We start from the raw sequence: 20,202 nt of genomic DNA, 5'->3' as shown, positions 1-20,202 counted from the left end.
GATTTTTTGAGCTATGCGTAATACATGGATCAGAGCACGCAGCAACATAAGCTGCAGGATGGACAAGTTCATGTTTAAAATAGTAAAGTCTTCATTCCCATCTCAACTGTAGGAAATCAAGGCAAATGCAACAACATTCAACGCTTTTGCAGCACTGTAAACCAAGTATGGGAAGACAACAAGCCACTGAAACATCAGCTTATGCTTGAATGATTAGAACCATAATCCTCAGCGTTGAGAAGACAGAGGAAGATAGATAAGTGACACCCAACCTTCACATCTGCAACAAATAAAAAGGTGAATAAATTATATTCCCATAGCCACATGTTTGGTTCCAGGATGTAAAGACAAATCTGCAGCAGATTAAGTTTCAGAAGACACATTAAGTTATAAGCAAACTCACAAGCATAAGCACAGGAGATACAGTTCCTCGCCTTAACCTTTTTGAGAAAGACTCAGCTTTATGCATCTTTTTGCCATCCCACCACTGTATACTCACTTCAATTTATGGGAGTCTTTGTTAGCTGAAGACTGCAATGGTTTTGTTTCTTTTTCTGATTTCATTTTCTTCCTATCAATCTCCTTCTCCACTTCCCTCTAACAGGAAGAAAGGAAAAAAAAAAAGAAAAAAAAAAGAAAATCACTCAGGTTTTGAATGTGCAGGTAAAGTACAGACGAACACATCTAAGTTTGACTGATTCTGGTTAAAAAAAAAAAGAAAATATAAGATACTGGAACTGACAAAGTGGAAACCCAGAGCACAGCGGATATAGATTTCCGGCTCACTGACAAGTATCCTAAAATGACATTATCTACTTTTGCTTGGATAGATTAATTATTTTGTAGTTGCAGGGATGGAAACGCAAAACCTCTTGTTGCCAACAGTAATCAAAATTAAGGCACATCCATTGCTGAAAAATAGCATTTCATCTGTTCTGGATGGTTGTGTTTGTTTTTTTTCTCCTACTCAGTATGAATTGTACAGAAATGTATTCAGATTCCTCCTGGCAAAGTCATCAACTGCAAGCAATTGTGTTTTGTGATAGGCCTTATCAAAGGAAAGGAAAAAACTGCATTCACAGGAGAGTTCGATCACTCAGATTTCCAAGATGCACAGGGGCTTTTGGTTTCAACAACAAGAATCTGATACCAGAAGAACAGGAACCATTAAGGCAGAGAGGTAATAAATAATACTTTTAAATTGCACTCGATAGATCTTAACAATACAAAGCATCCTCATCTGCTTACCTGAATCAAAAACTTCAGAATAATTTGCTACAAGCCAAGAAAATGTAAAAGAAACTACACTGATAAGTCAGCGTTACCCATAGTGCGCCTGGTGGCAGCCAAAAGCATTCCAGGACTTTCTGTCTCTCTCTCGAGTACATCCAGGTTTACGTCACTGTGGTGGTGCTCAGTGGGTTATGCTCAGCACAGAGTCTACCTCTGGCAGCGTGCTCAGGGCAAGCCTCAAGCACCTAGATCACGTCCTTAAACCGTTTCCCAGGTTGAGCTCCACAGTGCCGCAAAAGATGTCTGACAGCTGCACCTGACCAAACTGGCTGTGATGAAGCCTGAGCCTCCAAGGACACTGATGCATGCTGATATAATACAGATGTTGAGTCTCTTAGGAGGGTTTTCCTGCAATCAGATACTCAGGCTGCAAGGGAAGACACGTCTAGTATCAAATAGCTCCTCTCTTGGCTCTTTGAGACAACAGAAGCAGCAACAGATTTACTGCCTGTTCACCTTTCTCTTGCTGCTCTGCAGGAGGGGGACTGCCGGGGTCTCTCAAGTTTCTTCACCATTTTCCTGCTCTTCCCCACAACTATGGGAAGCTCAGAAAATGACAAGACTAAAGGAAACCCACGTGGGAACCAAGGTAATTCACCCACACATGCTAAGCCACCTGCTCTGTGAGGAGGACCAAAAAGTTACACAGGCACTGAAACGTCCACAGTGAATACCCATTCACCTTAACACCTGCAGCCAACTCTCTGTGCAGCTGAACCAGCTGGCTGGAAGTATATCCACAGTCCCCTTTGGCAGTTAGCTTTCAAAAACACTCATGAGCTACTACCATCGCAGTTAAATAAAGGTCTGTCTTGTAATTCAGGGGAAAGCAACTATTAACGCTGAAGGACTCTACAAATCCCCTTAGTGGATACACGCATCTTTTAAGCATTAGCATTGCTGCTAGCACCACAGCAGCTCCAGGAAAACCAAAGACATTTTCTACATATTTATCCAAGCGCTGAGATCCAAAGCAGGGTTTAGTGATGGTTGTTACTATCAGTGAACCTGGTTCAGTCAAAAGTCTGCATTTATGGAAAAGTAAAAGGCACGGGGCTGCTGCCATCACCCCTAGTAATAACACAGTTTACATCTGCAGAATTCAGTCCTCTTTGCATAAGCAAGCCTTCACAACTGTTTCATGGAAATAAATAATTCCACACAGGAAAAGACTACGCTACTCAGACTGTGGTTGCGTGACTAAAGGCAGCAGAAGGTGCATACATGGACAAAACCAAAAACCACAGACCAGGGTGGCCTGGGTCAATTGTCCCTGTGGGCACCCCCACAAACTGCAGGCAAGGTGCTCTCCCACAACAGACACTCAATGGGTAGCACAGATGACTCCACAGTCTGGAAGGTGCTTCAGATACTATGCTGCTTTTCAAGGAGTTGCAGGGGGAGGGGGAACTGCAGCCCTACAAAGCTCTGCTTGGGCTGAAAGCAGAGAAACCCACAAATGCTCCCAGCAGGCTGGCCAGCTGCATGCTGTGACACAGCCTGCTGCCCAAAGGTCCTCTCTGACATAGGAGGGCTGAGGTTTTGGTGTCTGAGAAAATTAGTATTTCAAGAAAACACAGAAAAAAATGTTTTAAACCACCAAAGCATTTGTTAGACAGCTTACAAGGCTTTTCATTTGCTCAGCAGGGGATTTGTGATCAACAAGAAACATCTGTGGAAAGTTTTGGTACGCATTCCCTTTAGAAGTTTGATAGCACCTTTATAGGAGGAGCATAATGGGTGCACTCCCAACCTATGAAGCAGAAATGAACTCTCCACACGGGTTTTTCAAACACCACCTTGGCCCTTGTACAAACCCACCTCCCCCTCCACCCCTCACCTTCCTCTTTTGAGGAAGACAAGTCTGCCTGAGCGAGGGCTCCTCGGTGCGCACAGGAGACTTCTGGCAGTTGTGTTTGGTTGGAAGATGAGTGTCCTGAGGAGCCCTGGCTGCTCGGCCGGAGCTTTTGTGATGAGGCTCCCTCGGCTCAGCGTGCTGGTGGGAAGAATTGCTGCTGATGCCATCGCCCTGCTCCTGGCCCTCCTCACATCCATCCCCATGGGCGATTTCGCTGAGACTTTTGGTTGGCACTGCTGGTGGGTTCACCTTGGTCAGCCAGTTGTCGAGCTGCCACTTATTAGAAGTTGGTGGGTCAGGCTGCAGACAAAAAGAGAAAAGAAGGATGCAACACTGATGCCTTTATGGGCTATTTCCATCCTAGCACTGCTTATCAGAACCCAGTAAAATTTCCTCCTTATTGTTAAAAAAGGCGTGAAAGTGAAAGACCGTGAGACAGTGAGGATGCTCTAGTATGTGCACATGAACACTTACTTCAGGAACACAGACCTCGTTTTTGCACAGGATCAAATATGTTGCACAGCACTCCTGGTTCTCTGCTAGCCCTACCTGTCATCCAGTAAGAGAGTAGTCTACATGAAAGCTTCATCTTGGTTTGCCACTAACCAACATTGTTGCACAATCAGACAACGTCTAAAAAAAGCAGCAATTGTAAAAACGGTTTAGGTGCTGTCCTCACAATGCTTTTGGAAAGTTATTTGCACACAGCAAAACGGACAAGGGGCTGTGCCAGCTATCACATCTCATTGAAGTTTGACAGGTAGGCTGTCAGGCTCCTGTGGTTTAACCAAAAGAAAACCATTTACCATAAGAAATTGTATGGCTACCGCATCAAGTCCAGCCTCTTCTGAGTCCTCTGCCTACACAACTTAACACTTGCTTCCCTCTGGGTCAAGCAAGGCATGAGCAATGACCAAGGTCTGAAGGCCTCTGGAGTCACAGTTTAGGGCTGGGCTGGCCACTAAATGAATGACAGATGTTTTCTATTAACCCCTCTCCCTTCCCAGAAGAGAGAAAGGAGAGAGGATAAGGGAGAAAGACTTACGGCTTGAAAAAAAACCCTAAACCAGCTTTAATGAAATATTAACAATAAAAAGAAAATATAATAATATTAATAAGAAAATAATGAAATATATACAAATATATATAAACCCAATATCGAGCTCCCAGGATGACAATCACGTCACCAGCCAGCACTGGGGAAATCCCAGACTGGACTCAGCAGCAGACAGGAACTGGGTGCAGGAACACACAGATCAGGATCAAAGGCAGAACAGACAGAGTCCTCCTCCGACTCCAGCCACTGAAGAAAAGGGAACTTGAGCCCTTGCTCCCTCAGCTTTATAATGAGCATGAGGCAGATGGGATGGAATACCCCGCTGGTCAGTTTTGGGTCATCTGTCCTGTCCGCTCCTGCCCGCTCTTCTGCTTCCAACTCGGTACATAACAAAGTTAGCTAACCCTGGTTGATACAGAGATAAGTATAAGCAAAAGCCTCTCGGCATACTATTCCTTGGTACTAACTATAAGCATCAGACTTTTTGATTGCCAGAAGCAGACACTGTCTGAAAAACATACCATTAATTTCAGAGAGTGCATTCAGTTAGACCAGACTAAACTGAAAAGGAAAATTATTGAAAAGGAACATTAGTTTTGTTCTATCTCAAACCAGGACACACGGTCAGATAACGTAATGTGGTCGCTACAAGCCCTGCTTAACCTAACAGTAGTCTGACAAATTACGAGAAAAAGACCAGAGAGATGATCAGAGGGCTGGAGCACCTCTCCTATGAAGACAGGCTGAGAGAGGTGAGGTTGTTCAGCCTGGAGAAAAGAAAGCTCTGGGGAGACCTTATAGCAGCCTTTCAGTATCTAAAGGGGGCCTACAAGAAAGACGGGGAGGAACTTTTTAGGAGGGCATGTAGCGATAGGATGAAGGGGAATGGCTTTAAACTGGAAGAAGTTAGATTTAGATTAGATATTAGGAATAAAGTTTTCACTTTGAGGGTGGAAGGCACTGGAACAGGTTGCCCAGATAAGTCGTGGAAGCTCCATCCCTGGAGGTGTTCAAGGCCAGGGTGGATGGGGCTTTGAGCAACCTGGTCTAGTGGGAGGTGTCCCTGCCTATGGCAGGTGGATTGGAACTAGATGATCTTCAAGGTCCCTTCCAACCTAAGCCATTCTATGATTCTATGAAAAGCAAACCCAACTAACCCTAAAAAAAGACAACAGAAACTGCAAAGCAGGAGCATTATTCTCTGGGGCCTGTTCTGAAAACACCACGTATGGGTCAGCATCACTTAAATGTGTAGCTCATTATTTGGGCACCATCATGGCACAGTTACACTCCTGCCCTTACCGATTCTCCCCAGTCACAACTCTCCCTTCTCAGAAGTCCCACAACTCTTCCCCAAAAAGAGAAAGCCTGAAAGGTTTTCCAAGACTAATGAATCCCTTCTACCACAATTTTCTTCTCTATCCAGACTCAACTCACTGTAGAACATGTGGATAAACAAAACATGTCTTCAACTGTGTTTCAGAGAGTCAATCTAGAAACCTGGTTTAAAAACCAGTTTGGTTTTACCGTGGGGTCGTAAGAAAAATTAAACCACAAATTCCATTATAGTTTTCAGACAACACAAATCAGCTTTGTTTTCATTAGAATTTTAACTCATTAGCCACCAAAGAGCATTTTTTTAATTTAAACACTATACAAACGTGGCCAAAATACTTAGCAAACTTCAGTTCATAATGTAGGTAGCTAGCAGACAGTGGCATACTCTGATCCTTTTCTAGCACCTTCTATCATTGGTTACCTTGTTTGTGATCTACACCATCATACGGGCTTTCCTTAGGTTTTCCAAACACAAAGAATAGTAAGAGACTTCAAAAAAAAAAAAAAAAAAGAAAGGAGGAACTATTGCCTATAGGTCTTCAAGTCTGTGCTTTTGCATGTGAAGAACTGACTATAAACAAATGGGCCATGTGCAATAATTTGCTCCTTGAGCACCATGGATGAACAGTTTGCTGAATAAAAAAGGATAAGATGGTCAATGGCAAATAGCTAGGATTTCACTAGAGCGAGAAGGATCTTGCAATCCAGTATTTTCAAAACAAAGCAGGCAGGATTGGGTAAAAGAGTAGAAGTATAATATGTTTCCTTCCAAAGACAACCGCATTGCAGAAGGCAAACTCCGTAACTGAACTGCTGGAAGGTGAAGTGTATTAGATATGAGAAAAAAAGCTATGCCTTCTCAAAACTTGTTTTCTGCACATAAAATTCTCCCTTTCATGTGCTTCTAAAGCAAAAGAAAGGAAAGCTAGGGCTAGGGGAGGGAGGAGAAATAAATTACAAGGTTTCTGGGCTTTGTGAAAGTACCTCAAAACCGTCAGCAACTTAATTTACACCAGCTGTGGTTCATAAGATATAACCATGCAGTTCCCACTGGCCTGAGAATGTTCGGCAAGCTGGAGGAACTGTTTGAAACCATGGGACATGAGCACTTCTCCAGCAGATTTTTAAAAAATGCACGGTCTCCATTATGAAACTTTACGGCACCAAGTTCTGTTTGTCTGCTTTTCCCAATAAAAGCCTCAGAAATGCCAGTGAAGCACTATCTGAGGCAAATTAAACAGTAGGAAGTCTAAGCATATTCCAGCCCTTTCTGCAGGTCTGATCACTTCAGCTGCGATCTGGGAGAAGCTGAATCTGTCATTCACGCACAGGAGCTGCAGGGAGGCAGCGGCTCTTCTTCACATATCAGGAAATTGGTCTCACCCTCAACCAGCCCACAGCCTCAGCACTCAGAAAACCTGCATGGGCAGAGGTGCACCCCAAACATCCCAGACAAGCCGTGCTTCTCATCTGTGCCTTACTTGTGTCTCCCCAGCGATGACACTAATTCCTCCAGGAGTGCTAGACAACGATGCCAAAGTAGAAGGGGGAACACTTCAAGGTTAGGCACGTAAAAGTCTAATTATGCTGTTACTAAGGATTATTTAATTGACAAACTCTAGAAGGGAAGCAAAGGGCAAAAAAGTCTGATGATGAAGCAAAGATGTCAAGGGGACACATGAATGATGACGTTATTTCAGGTCTCCTGTCCTGACTGCATTCAGGCAGCAGAGAGTCTGAAGCAAGAGGCTGTATTAAGCAGCCTCTACATTTTATTTTAATATTCACCTCAGGCGCTGACGCTCTCGCAGGGTCGTTTGCTTCACTGTCACTGGAGGTGCTCTCTGAGGTGGTCTCCGAGTCTGAAGAGCTGTCTGAGTCACTGGTGCTCCCTGACTCCGAGCTGCTGGAATGTGCTGATGCCACACTCTTGGGCTGGGACTGTAGGGCACTGCTAGACCACCATGAGCTAACATTAGAAAGCAGCATGGGCGAAGGTTACTTATTATATTGACACGGCAAGATTCAAAAGTAAAACTGAAACCCCATGTTTTGGCAGTGAGCGGAGATGGGAGAAGGCCAAAGGAATACATTGCCATACCCAAAAGATAAAGCACCGGAATAAAAAACCTCTGGAAATAATAAAACCTTCAACTCCAACCCAGTCAGACAAATACATAAGCAGGACATCACTGCTACACTATGAAGCAGCATTTAGCCAACCAAAGTTTAAAAAACAACTGAAACTGACAAGTGCTTTTCTGACAGCCCCAACCCTCAAAAGAAAAACTTCCAATAAAGGCTAACAAGATGGAAACACACATTCCAGGATGGTTTCTCTTTTTTGTATTCTCCCCTTCACCTTTTCACTTCATCTGTGTTACTTGGTCAAGGTGCTGTAACTGTTTCGTTAACAGCCATGTCAAGCAGCGGCTTTTTTTCAACACCCTCCCCTACTCAAAAGTGTTTTCCTCCAGCACTGACAATGGGAATGAATAGAAGTGAGGGAGAGCCACGACTTTGATGCACAGCTTCTTTTTGCTTTGAAATGGGCTTACAAAATCAAAATGTTGGGTTTTTTTTTTATTTTTTTTACTTTGAAAACTGTTTCCCATATCAGCATCAACACGCTTGTATTACTTGGAGGCAAGCTCCTTGCTGATCCAGACTGATCTCAAGAGAACACTCTATTTCAAGAGCTTGCAGAGACGCAGAAATCATGCCAAGAATCGGCATGCCCTTCTGCATGTCTGACTTTGTCGACCATTACCCTGTGCTTGAAGAATACAGATATCAAGCCAAAAATGTCTGTCAGTGCTCTCCTGTAGGAAAAATTCTGGGCTTCTCCACCTTTCTTCCTCTAATGCTGGCATGTGGCTGTTGAGTCTACCTTGAATATTGCTTCTGACTAACAATACATGGCAGGAGCTGCTTACAATCAGCTGCCTTATCAGGGAGCTGAAACAGCCTCAATGAGTCTACTTAACCGTTTCCTGTTCTTCACTCACTTGGCTGTTTTGGGCCTCCTTCCAAACTAAAACTGGATTCACATCCATCACTACTACAACTGAAAATCCCATTAGCTCCAGCGTGATCTACATACACAGTGGTGGACGGGAAGAGGAGAAAAAAAAGAGAACAGCTGGGGAAATAAAATTATGGCTCACAGGCAAAATCCAGCATGACTGGATTACTCAGTTCCAATTGGAGCTTTCTGTAAAACCCCCCACAAGCCAATTTTCAAAAGCAGCTTCAGGCAGCTAGAAACAAAAGCCTGTGTCTACAAGAGAAACCAGGAACCCTTACCTATCTACCCCATATACAAAAAGTAGTTTTGGTTTTCCTCCTTATTTGGTCTAGCTAGTAGTTTGGGAACAAACCTGTACCTTGGAGGAGCAAGTGAAGAAGGTGGCTTTTCAACAACCTGTTTTGTTCACAAAAACAAAGAGGAGAGGGGGAGGAAAGGTTAGCGTAAGGAACTCAGAGCAACGCAACAAGTTGTGGTGATTGAAAGGGATGTCTGTGTGCCTAGTGTATAAAACATCTAAAACTGACTTGGTCGTCACCACTCTCTTCACTATCACTGAGCTGCAGGTCGTCCTGGAGCATTCTGAAAGACAACCAGAAGATAAATATCAGCCAAGGCAGACACATTTTCAAGCAGCAGACACTGAAAAAGACTTGGTTTGCACTTGCCAAAACAAACCAACCTCCCACATCCTTTTTGAACATTTGGCATGCTCAATCTGCTAAACCCTCTCACTACCCGAATGAATGATAAAACGACAACACACAACCTCAACGTTTTACTGTGCTTTCCAGTCGATCTCAGGAGCTGCGCAATTGGAGGTCAGTGTCATCGGCTGCCATCTACAGGCAACTGAGACAAAGTTCTACGAGGGCAGTGCTCCTCAACAACGGTTACCTAGCACACTAACACAGAGAAGAAAAGTTACCTAGGCACTAAGACCGCAAGGTGGCGTGGAAGAAATCTATCTGCTCCTTGTACAGCAAGAAATTAGCACGCTATTAGCCTCCACTGGCTCCCCAAGGGGCAGAAAGCATCGTCTTTGCACCAGAAACTGTGCGTGTTCACACTCTGAGGGCCTGTGAATATTTCTTCTGTCACAGGAGTTCTCTTTTTGCTGCTGAAGTTTCCTATCGCACATACATAAGTAAATGCCAAGGTCAAGCCTTTCTCCTATTTCTTCTCTACACAATGAACTTCACACTTGTGCACATCTCAGCAGTAACCATAACATTGAGCAGTTCAGATACTCAAAGTGGTTTACAAGTTGGGAGGCACAAACTCTTTTTTACTATTGCTAGAGTAGAGAGCAGGCTGCCCGCAAATGTTTCCAAAAAGCCTAATTTAGTCCTCTACCTGCAGGTGCTAACTACTGCTGGCAATTTCAATGCATTACCGAGGTCCTTAAAAGGCTGGAAGGGAAGGATTTGTGGGGAGGGACCCAAAGTTCTCCCAAACTGTTATCCCCCACTTTGGCAATCATGCAGGCACCCCCAAAAGGAGTTGGAAAGCAGACAGGCAAAACTCTTGTTATTCAAGTGTACGGTGGTTCAAATCTTGAAACTAGCTGGAGACTGACTCCTCAACCCAGAGAGTTACACAAGTGTCCAAAAACTGGATAAAACGCTTAGGAACTGAGACAGGGGTTCTAATCAATCAGGTCAAAACTCTGTTTATTTCAGCCTCATTTCAATCTAAGGGCTCTCTGTGAGAAATAAGAAAAATAAGCCTCCAACCCTTCACGACAACACATTTTATAGCATGAAAACAAATATGAAAGATCCCCAGTGAACCACATCACCTTGGAAAAGTGGGGAGAGAGTGTTCCTGGTGCTTGTTAGGAGAAGGAAAACTACAGAAACCTTCACACTCTTTTAAGCCTTCATTTCAAATTATGAACAAAGCGAAAAAGATTTATGGCTCTGTGGGTCACCTCTAATGACCCTGAGCAGTTTGCTTTTATGATTCCATGACAAAAGAGGAGTAAAAACTTTGAATAAAAAAGTGATTCCCTTATTTAAGTATTATCCCCACTACCTAGATAAATTCTTTTACACTCATACCAAAGCAGTTGACATGCATGGAGATACTTTCATTGGAATAGGACCGTGTTTACAGTTGAAGCTGGCACGATCTCAAAACAAATAATTCCACAAACCAGAAGGGACGAATCTACTCTTGCCCATGGAGCAGGACAGCATGAAGAAACCCCAAAGGTCTCCTTGTCTACCAGTACGGAGCCAACCCCTCCTGCATAGGTGACACCTCCTGCAAAGGTACTGACCCCACAGTCCCCAAGTACCTCTCTCTGATGCAGAAGAGGCTCTCAGTGCCACAAAGGCGCTGTCTGATTACACTCATGATGACCTACGCGCTTTCTTTGTTCAGGCATTTTGCCTTTGCCATTCCCCTGTGACTATCCTCCTCCATCTCCCAGCCTCCACTGCCTCAGTTCCTCACACACCTTCTCAGTGGAAGTCAGCTCTTCCCTCTTCTTTAGAGTAAACACTGACAGGAATCACTATGAGACACCACCTTGGAAAATGAGGCCCCCGAATTTCCTACAGAAGGCAAATGGCATGCAGTCTGCAGCAATCCTGCCTGTGCCAACTTTGCACGTGGGCTAGAGCTGAAGCTCACCGCTAGTCCACTGAGGCATAAATAGGAAAAAAGGAAGGGTAGCAACAATACAGCCACTCTCCACACTTCTGGGCAGTTTGGCAAATGTCTGTTGGCATCTCAATGAATTGGTTTTTTTTTTTTCCCCCCAACCCATTAGGGAAAGTAATCCTTCAAAGGTGATAATGAACAAACTTCCAGGGATGCTAAAAAGTTCTGAAAATGTTTTCATTTTTTGTTTTGCCTTAAGAATTGTGGACTACAGATGCATTTCTTTTAGAGGTTAAGAGAATAATGCAAGGAAACTCTATCTAGATCTTTTAAATCTGATTTAACTGTTTGTAATAAAAAGGATCACCTTTTTCACCTGAGCTGCTGGTAAATAAAACAAATCAGCATAAAAGAACATTGCAACTACTTAAGTTCAATTTAGGATCAAGGAAGGAAGAGCACTAAAACTTTAAATGAGTCATACTTCTACAAGGATAGACAAAACCAGTTTCCCCAAAACAAGGTTTCAACAAATTGTTAAATAGCCTAGTTAAAGAAAATAAATCTGCTTTAATAATTTTAATGCTTTAATTAGCTCAGGAGTTAATAGATGCTGAGTTTTCATTCGCAGGACCTGTTCATTTGCAGCTTATATACACACCATCAATCTCCCTGTAAAGCTATTTAAAAAGAGCTCTTTTAGCGAGAAGCAGCACTAAAATTAACATCACTTGCCAAACAACCCCACTGAAAGCACAGGCTGGTCCCTCTCTGCCAGCCAGGTTAAAGATGCATCACCAAGAATGAGCTTGGCATCTCCCCTTTTAAAAGAAGGGCTGCTTCCATTCCAGTGTAGCCAGGTGCTAACTTCGGGGCTCTATTCAAGAATGAAAGCCCTGAAAGAAAACAAGCCCTGTTGTGCAAATGAAACCAAAAACAAAACAAAAAAGAAGGGACGCATGAGTTCGAGGGAAAGATGTAGAGGAAGTTCTTGGGCAAATCTTGCTTAATTCCATTTGGGACGTAAACCTAAACCACCCCGTTCCTCCTGCTTCAACTGCCGTCGTCGATTGTGGGTATGCATGTCCCTGGGTACACGAGTGCTGGCTCTGAAGTACCCAGAAGGACGCCGAGCAGAGAGGGGATGTTGGCTAAGGACAGAGCTATGTACCATGCCATATTTACAATTCTGGACCTTTGGGCTAAGAAAGGAGTATTTTCAGATTCTTGTTTACAGTGAAAGCCTCTTCTCTCTCTGCCACCTGGAAAACTGACTACAGTTCTAGGGGGATTTTTACAAGCAGCTGAGAACAGTTGAAATAAAGATGATGGTTGTAGGGTAGCTGAGGAGGAAGGCAGAGCCTGCTGCAGTTGAAACTGGTATTTTTAATACTGCAGTGAAAATTGCCAGAAATTGTTCAGGAGGAGCAAGCTGGGGTGGAAGAAGGAGGAGTAAAATAAAGAATGGATTAAGGGAGTAGCTGATTGCTCCCAGTGAGGGCGGGCTCCTCTGCATGATGCTGGAACAGTATAAAAAGGGTTGTTTTACAGATCTTACAGAGATTGAATGCAAAATTCTACAATCTCAAACAAGACGGAGAGATGCTCTTCCTCTTAGTTGTGACTAGCCCAGTTTGGGGTTTTTTTAATTAAATTGTTCACGATAAGGAAAAGGAAAACAAATGGAGTAAGCTTTGTGGTCTGTAGTTTGCAGCCTTCCATGGAACATGAGATCTTTATATATCACATGGACTGATAAGCATTTAATGGTTCAGCAATTGCCTTGCCCAGGGACGCCTTAGCTTTCCAGACATGGAAAGATTTCTATTTGTTGCTCAGGGCTATCAATGCTGCCAATTTGGCCAGGTTAATCCTGAAAGACTAATGTCAGCCCACACAAAACTACCTTCAAGCAATTTCTGTAATTAACCTAATTAATAGATAATTATTAACCTAATTAATTATTAACCTACAAGGACAGTACCAAGTTATTTTATCCACCAACTTAAAATTTTCTATTGGACCGATTCATTTATTAGTTGGCACTCCTTCCTAGCCTTGTAAAGCTTTTGCAGTGATTACGCATAAACATCTTACACTGAGACTCAAATTCTAAGAAGCTTTCTTCTGAAAGAAAACGTAACATGATAGGGAAAAGAATAACTAGATAAAGAAAAGTAGAAATATATAAATACTATTTAAAAAAGCTCTAGAAACTTCATCTTCACCCCACTTTGCAACAAGCTAACATTCTTAGAATATAAATAGAGGTTTTTAGAAAGTCAACATTTAAGTTTTTGCCTGTTTGTTTGCTTTTAAAAATGAAAACAGAATTAAGACAACACTTTTTAGAAAACTTTTCCTTGCACAATTGCAGAAAGTTCTATCATACAATTGCTTTAAAATTTCACCCCTAGTTTTCACAGTTTTGGTAGCTGTAGCTTTACGAGCCCCCACAAGCTTCAAAATTATATGCAGAACAGATCAGATTCATTTTGTATCCCTTATCATTTATGTCAGTTTAATAAATTATTAGTAGTTTGAATAGCACTAAGTGTGACAAGATATTATGTAGCCACAGCTACATAATATTAAATAATATTAAAAGAGAAAAAAACCTTAAATCAGGTACATTAATGGTTGGGTTTCTTTTCTTCAGCTTTGTTTTGTTTTTAACACAGTCATTATAATCATGAAACAGTAATGTTTCTGTTGGTGAAAATTCCCTGCATTGAAATTTTCTGAGAAAAATCAGACTGGTAAAGCCTTAATCTTCAGAATCATCAAGTAAGCCAAACTGTAATTCATTCCAGGGTCATTTAAATAACTGCACAGTAGAGATGGGAACTGAGTCTGGTTACTTACGATGTTCTCGGCTGAGAAATAGGCAACGTTTTTGAAGGTGCTTCATACTGTTCTGTAAATCAAAAATGAATCAGTTGCTTTTATTTGCCTCACACTAAAGTAGGTATTTTAACCTATGGTCTCTGAGCATCAGATTAGAAAGTCACCTTCTTCCAGAATGCAATTGTTTGCCATTAAGATTATTCATCACTCCAAACAGGGTTTCCTAACGAAATACTGCTTGCTCTCTGTTGAACTGCTGTCTTAGTTTCTAGGTAATGAGTGTATGCAATTTCTTAAGCATTTTCTAAATTCATCACTGTTCAACGTTGAATTAAATTCCTTAATCAATGTAAACATTTGATGTTCACTTCAACGTATAGCACACAACACACAACTATCTGTCAATACACACATTAAGTGCGTTTTCTTTGGATTTCTACTTACTCTGATTCTGTGCTACAGATCCAACATGCTGTGATTCTTAGAAAGAAAGGACAAAGTGCAAATTAAGAATAAAATAAATCAGCTCTCTCTTAATAGCAGCATATTGGTTACGTACTGTAATAAATACTTTGACTAACTTGTCAAAGTATGACTTTGAAGTGTCCAATAGTCTAAGCTGGCCTGACATAGCTTAAGATGGACAGAGAAGTGATACGTGCTACTGCCACCAAAAATGCGTTCCTAGCACATCAGTGGTATGTGCATTTTTGAAGAAATATTAAAAAAAAAATTATAAGAGCTGCCAAACACTTCTGTTTAACACAGTCAGCAAGTATTTTTGTTGGCAATAAAGATGAAATGGTTTTTATGCGGCAACAGAGATGAGATGCTTAAAATGTTTCGGAAAAGCAGTCACATTTCAAGCCCACAATTGTAACAAATGTGTAAGTCATTGAAATATTAATTCATTCATCCCCCTCTGGCTCAAACGTCTTTCAACTCTAAAAATACAAATCTTGCTTAAAAAAATAAAAAAGAGGAAAGACAGTTACACTACCATATAGCCCACTCAAAAACAATTACTCAGAAGCACAATCTGATCTAATTCTCAGTAAAATGATACATTGCAAGCAGCTGTTATACAACTCAAGATCCATTGTGCTTTAATTTATCTGACTTCTAAAGATAATATCTCCTAACAGCCTTTATCTATGAAAGAGGGACAAAATCAGATGAAAACACATGCAAGAGCCGGAAAGAGTTCCTCTAATTTATCAAAAACCCTGGCAAAAAGAGGGTGTTTTACCTTTGTTGGGAATGGAAATTTGGAAGGCTCTGCTGTACTAGGCGTATGAATAGCTGTCAGGGGAGGTGGCCATGAGTGGGTCATTTCCTGGAAAGAGATTGAGAGAAGCGGCTTACAGTATTTTTCGCTGATACACACAGGTGAGGTTTTAAGCTTAAGAGGTTCATACAGATCTTCCCATAAAGTCCTTATTGACCCGATTGTAAAGCTGAGCTGGTACCACAGCAAGAAACCCTCCTTTGATCACAGCAGCCAGACCATGGAGAGGACTTGCTCCTCTTCTGCAAGCATACTCCCATTGCCCAAGTAATAGCAATCTTAGTGAAGCTCGTAGAGAGTTAAGTACATATTGTATTTGTAGGATTAGGCCTCAGTCTTACAGCTATCACAGTTAATAAAGGGAAAAGTAAATAAAACCTGTATGAGTAGTTCTGGGGTTCCTCAAAGCACAGGACTTTCCTGTTCACAGAAGTTCTTATAACCCCTTACAGCAACAACACTCCAAAAGGCTTTTCACATAATGTGAGGACGTCAGCCAGAGAGTGCTGACTGCCAGCCGTTCCCCACGCTATTCTGCCTGGACTATTGGCTTTTGCTCCGACCGACCAAGACATCTTTGACGCAGAGCTCTGGGACGTAGTTTCAAACCAAAGAAAGAGACTGCCCGATGTGCTATGTCTTCAGGAATTCTCCTGCCCTGTTCCCCTGCCCTCACTCTCACCCACCATCACTAACAGGTGAATGAAAGTTAGGAATTATGTTCGTGCGGAACACATCTCATGATGAGCATGCACCACACGCAGTTTGCTCAGGGGCTTAAAAAAAAAAATTATGAGAAACGTGTCGGTACAAAGTGCATCTTTGTACTTTTGGCATGAAATAGACTGAAGCCTGAAAGTCTACTGTGCCATAATTTACAAGTGCCGTTTTTTCAACAAGGCACAAATATGAAAGTTTAGGAGTGTCCCTAGTTTCCTTATCTATTAGGAACAACATGAAACGCAAAGATACATAGGGAATGAAACCACATTGCTACCTTTGGCTCTATAAGAAGGGATTAGAGCAATCTGCAGGGGTTTCTGTGCAAAACTTGGAAGCAGCCTACAACTAACCTGAGTGACTATTTGATGGCACTGTTACCACCCTTGCCTTCTCTTTTCTCCCCTCCCACTGTTCAGCTCATTGCTCGCTTCACTGACTAGCTCTCCAATCTTTCAGTAGATTATAAACTCCTCAATATACTGCACTACACCTCTTCATGCATTTGTCAGTGCTTCCCTGTGGTTGCTACAAAAATAGTGTTATGCGTTGCACACAAGGCAAGAAGACAGGATGTCTTGTGAAACACAAAATGATGCAGTATTTCCAGGAGGAGTACTTGTGCTGCAATACCAACCAGTGCACAGCAGCTAGTGAGCACCTGTGCACAACTACCTTTCAGCTACAACACTGCCTCAAGAACAGCTTCTCGAGAGCAATAAAGGCATCAGGATCTGAAGCAACCTGAAGCAACAGTGAGGGAAGCGAATCACAGAAACCAAACACCTGTTAGGACTCCCGTGTCTCAGAACAGCATTTGACATCAAGGAACTGTCTTCTCAGTATCAGAACGACCAGCCATTTCTTACTTTATTAAAGTGTTTTTTACTGAAGACCTTTATTAAAGGTCCCAGTGCATTTTCACACCCTGCACAGTGAATGGGTGACATGTACTCAGAGCCAGCTACTGGAAGCCTGCACACTGCTCACAGAGCCGACTCTAACACAAAGTTACGGAGACGGTTTTGCATCAGAGCTGCCTTAGCTTTGCACGAATGGACTATAATTACAGTGAAGAAGAAACAGTGCAGCAGCAGTGCCCTGCGCAGGCAGGTGGGACGGATGCAGGTGCGTGCTCCTGTTCAGGGCCATGCTGCTGGGGCTGGCAGTATGGACAGCAGGCAGCATGTCCAGCCCCTTTGGAGGAAACACACTCAATAATGGCAACCCCCTGACTCGACAAAGGAGCAGCTCTGGCTGTTTCAGGTGACTTGTCAGTCTTGCTCTTGAACTGCACCACACTGCATTACACTTACATACTGATAGGAAGACCATTATTGGTCTTCCAACTCCACCTGTATCTGAAGCTTTTATCTTTACTGCTCCACGGCATATCCCAAAATACACCACTTTTAGTGACTACAACATCCACTGACAGAACAGAAACAGAATGACATTCTTTCCCCACACGCTAGTTTAATGCATGCAAAATATAAGCAACCACAGAGACTGATTATTTAAGAGCACCTACCTTCAAAATTTCTTCACTGGAGTGGACATCACTGGGGAAGGTTTGCTACAACAAAAAAAGAGGGAAGCAGCATGAGTTTGTTTTGTTTTTACCAACTGACATGAGACACAGATGCACTCATTAAACACTGGCTTACCAACAGTTCTATAAATTTCATGAAAGCCCATTAATAATAAAATCCTAGTAAGAATTAAAGGCCCCATCAGAAGGCCAGTTAATAATGCACTTCTACAAAGCCTGTTCTTTTCAAGTCTTTAGTAGAAGATACATTCTAAGAAAGATTAGAAAGAAGGAAAGTGAAACAGCTCATTCAACAGTGGTGCTCGTTCAGCTGGCAGGATTCCTCTTGTTTCATGGCTCACGTTCTTCTACGAACTCATGTGCTTTCAGCAGAAAAAGAAGCCAGTACAAAGCCCTAAGCTTGGAGAGGGCAAAGCAGAGGTGGTTTTAAGTGGAGGAATCACACACCAGACCCTTGAATGCCAGCTCTTGGGCTCGTGGGAACATCAACTGATATTAAAAAATAGAAAAGCATACAATTGTAACTTGCGCAGTTCAGAACAAAACCTTGAACGTACTGCTGAGTAGGAACAACATGGTGATTTCTGGAAAAGTCTGCAGATGACCTCGATCAAGGGACTGCCCCTGTACTTCCCCCACCCGTTTCACTGGAGCCCAGGCAGTGACCACCACATACGTGCCCACCTGGCATGGGCCAGGACTCCCGAGCGCAAGTGTGATGAGGACCTCTGAAAGGAGGCCATCTCTTTGCTGGTGCCCTGGCACTCCAGCAGTGCCACCTGAAGGGAACCAGGCCACAGCCGTAGCAGCGCCCACAGCTGCCTTCAACCAGGCTCCCGAGCCCAGGCACAACAAAGCTCTGGGGAAGAGCACAAAACGAAGGCAATGCTGGTATTTGCCAGTTATATAACAAACAGCAGACATTGCAGCCTGTGCAAACACATAAATCTGCTTTTAATGTATCAGCAAAACCACTGAGCGGCTCCTGGCAGGACACCCTCCTGCACACGTGCGACACCACGCATCAGCAGTGTGGGTACCGCTGGGCAAGGCGCAGGGGCTGGGACAAGCACAGTGAACGCCTCCTGCTCCTCAGGCACGTGGGGACGAGAGTAACTGCACAGCCAGGGCGAGCGGCGATGCCCCCTGACAGAACCCACCTGCCCCATGCCCAGGCTGTGCCTGGTGGGAGAGGACGCAGCAGCAGGGCCCTCCTTCCCATGCCCCTGGCAGAATTAGGTGCTGGGGATGCTCTGCAGCAGGACCTGCACTGTTTCCACGCACTGACTCGCCACCTGGCCACAGGGAACACCACTTCACTTCGATGGATCGGCTTATCTACTAGCAACGCATGTGTTTTGAAAGCACATGTCGTTTACACATCCTTTCCCAACCATTCCTATCAAAGGAAATCGGAATGAAAAATAACCAAAGGGCTGAGTAGTTAAAATGAGCAAAGTGCATCCAAGACCAGCTTCTTGCCTATAAACAAGAGATTCAATGGAAATGTTCAGCAATCAGCATAACCGCTGAAAAGGGAAAGGCCACTGAGACGATCCTTGTGTTAAAGGAAGAGGGTAACGAGCTACAGTGCCCCATCAGAGGGATCTTCCCCAGATCAAGGTAAACAGCAGAGCAAGCAAACACTTTAATCAAGTCAAAAAGTGTCATCCTTCACACTCTCACAGAAAGGTCACTCATCTGTTTCCCATATGCTGCACTATTTGCATTGGAGGGACGAGAGCAGGTATTACAGGGATTATTAAAAGTTACCAATCACTTCCAGATTTTTAGCAGTTGTTCAGCCACAAAAGATAGAGTATTCCCCATAAAGAGGAGGTATTTTGTCAAAATTCTGATCAGAAAGCACAAAACAGGCTTTTCACTTATAAAATTCTAGCATTCAACTATGTTAAGAGAATGTAGGTAGTGAAGGTAAAGGAACAATCCACTACTTATTTGCGTTACAGGAGTGCTTTCTTACAGCCTTTGTCATTCATCAGTCTGCGCTAACAAAGGGATGGCTGAGTTAAGCAACCGGTACTCCTGGCAGACTCAAATTACATGTTCATTTTCAGATGAAGGCGTTAAAGTGAGTGGTCTTGCAATGTAAAAATAAAAAAAGGGTGGGATATTAAATTATAAAGGATAATTTGGAGTTTTTTCTATCTCTGATTCAACACACAATTTCTCTACCCTTTTTAAAAGTGTGTGTTATCAACACAAGTGTAACCTGCCTGGTGAGCAGTAAGTCGAGGCTACAAGGAGCTGAAATTGCACAGTTACATACTGATCAACTGTGGGAACCTGCTTAGAAGGCAATTTGGGTGAGGTCGAAGTCATGCACGTCCTCTCTTGGACTGTTAGCATCTTAAATGTTTACATTTCTGTTGTAAACTTCCTAAATAAAAAAAAAAATACAAACACCTAGATAGAGATGCTTCAGATCCAACAGGTATTCTATGCTTTCCATACCCCTGCCCAAATTCACAGCCACCTCCAGCATACGTATTCATAGCTTAATCTTCAGGCTGTTAAATGCAATGGATGTGTGACAATATCTCCTTTAGTGTAACATCGCAGAGCTCTCCAGCTTCAAAGAACTGAAGGA

At 42.9% G+C, this 20,202-nt stretch overlaps 2 protein-coding genes across 2 annotated transcripts in view; one reads left to right on the top strand and one right to left on the bottom strand.

Moving 5' to 3' along the window:
• The window catches only part of LOC309671213 (AF4/FMR2 family member 1-like), a gene marked incomplete at its 5' end in the record, with an annotated part of 32,491 nt that extends 13,170 nt beyond the window's left edge, over positions 1 to 19,321 (bottom strand). Inside the window, 8 exons of the mRNA XM_082482418.1 lie at positions 500 to 591; positions 3,161 to 3,451; positions 7,335 to 7,497; positions 8,933 to 8,970; positions 9,102 to 9,156; positions 14,050 to 14,101; positions 14,476 to 14,503; positions 19,313 to 19,321. Of these exons, the coding sequence (XP_082338544.1) occupies positions 500 to 591; positions 3,161 to 3,451; positions 7,335 to 7,497; positions 8,933 to 8,970; positions 9,102 to 9,156; positions 14,050 to 14,101; positions 14,476 to 14,503; positions 19,313 to 19,321 (728 nt within the window). The remainder of the gene's footprint in view (positions 1 to 499; positions 592 to 3,160; positions 3,452 to 7,334; positions 7,498 to 8,932; positions 8,971 to 9,101; positions 9,157 to 14,049; positions 14,102 to 14,475; positions 14,504 to 19,312) is intronic.
• Positions 1 to 20,202, top strand: part of LOC309670951 (kelch-like protein 8) — a gene marked incomplete at its 5' end in the record, with an annotated part of 421,963 nt that overhangs the window by 391,062 nt on the left and 10,699 nt on the right.

Source organism: Vanellus vanellus (genome assembly GCF_965231255.1).
Source record: "Vanellus vanellus genome assembly, chromosome: 4".
Taxonomy (NCBI): Eukaryota; Metazoa; Chordata; class Aves; order Charadriiformes; family Charadriidae; genus Vanellus; species Vanellus vanellus.
Note: the sequence above shows the minus strand (reverse complement) of the source record. Positions and strands in the feature narration are given on the sequence as shown.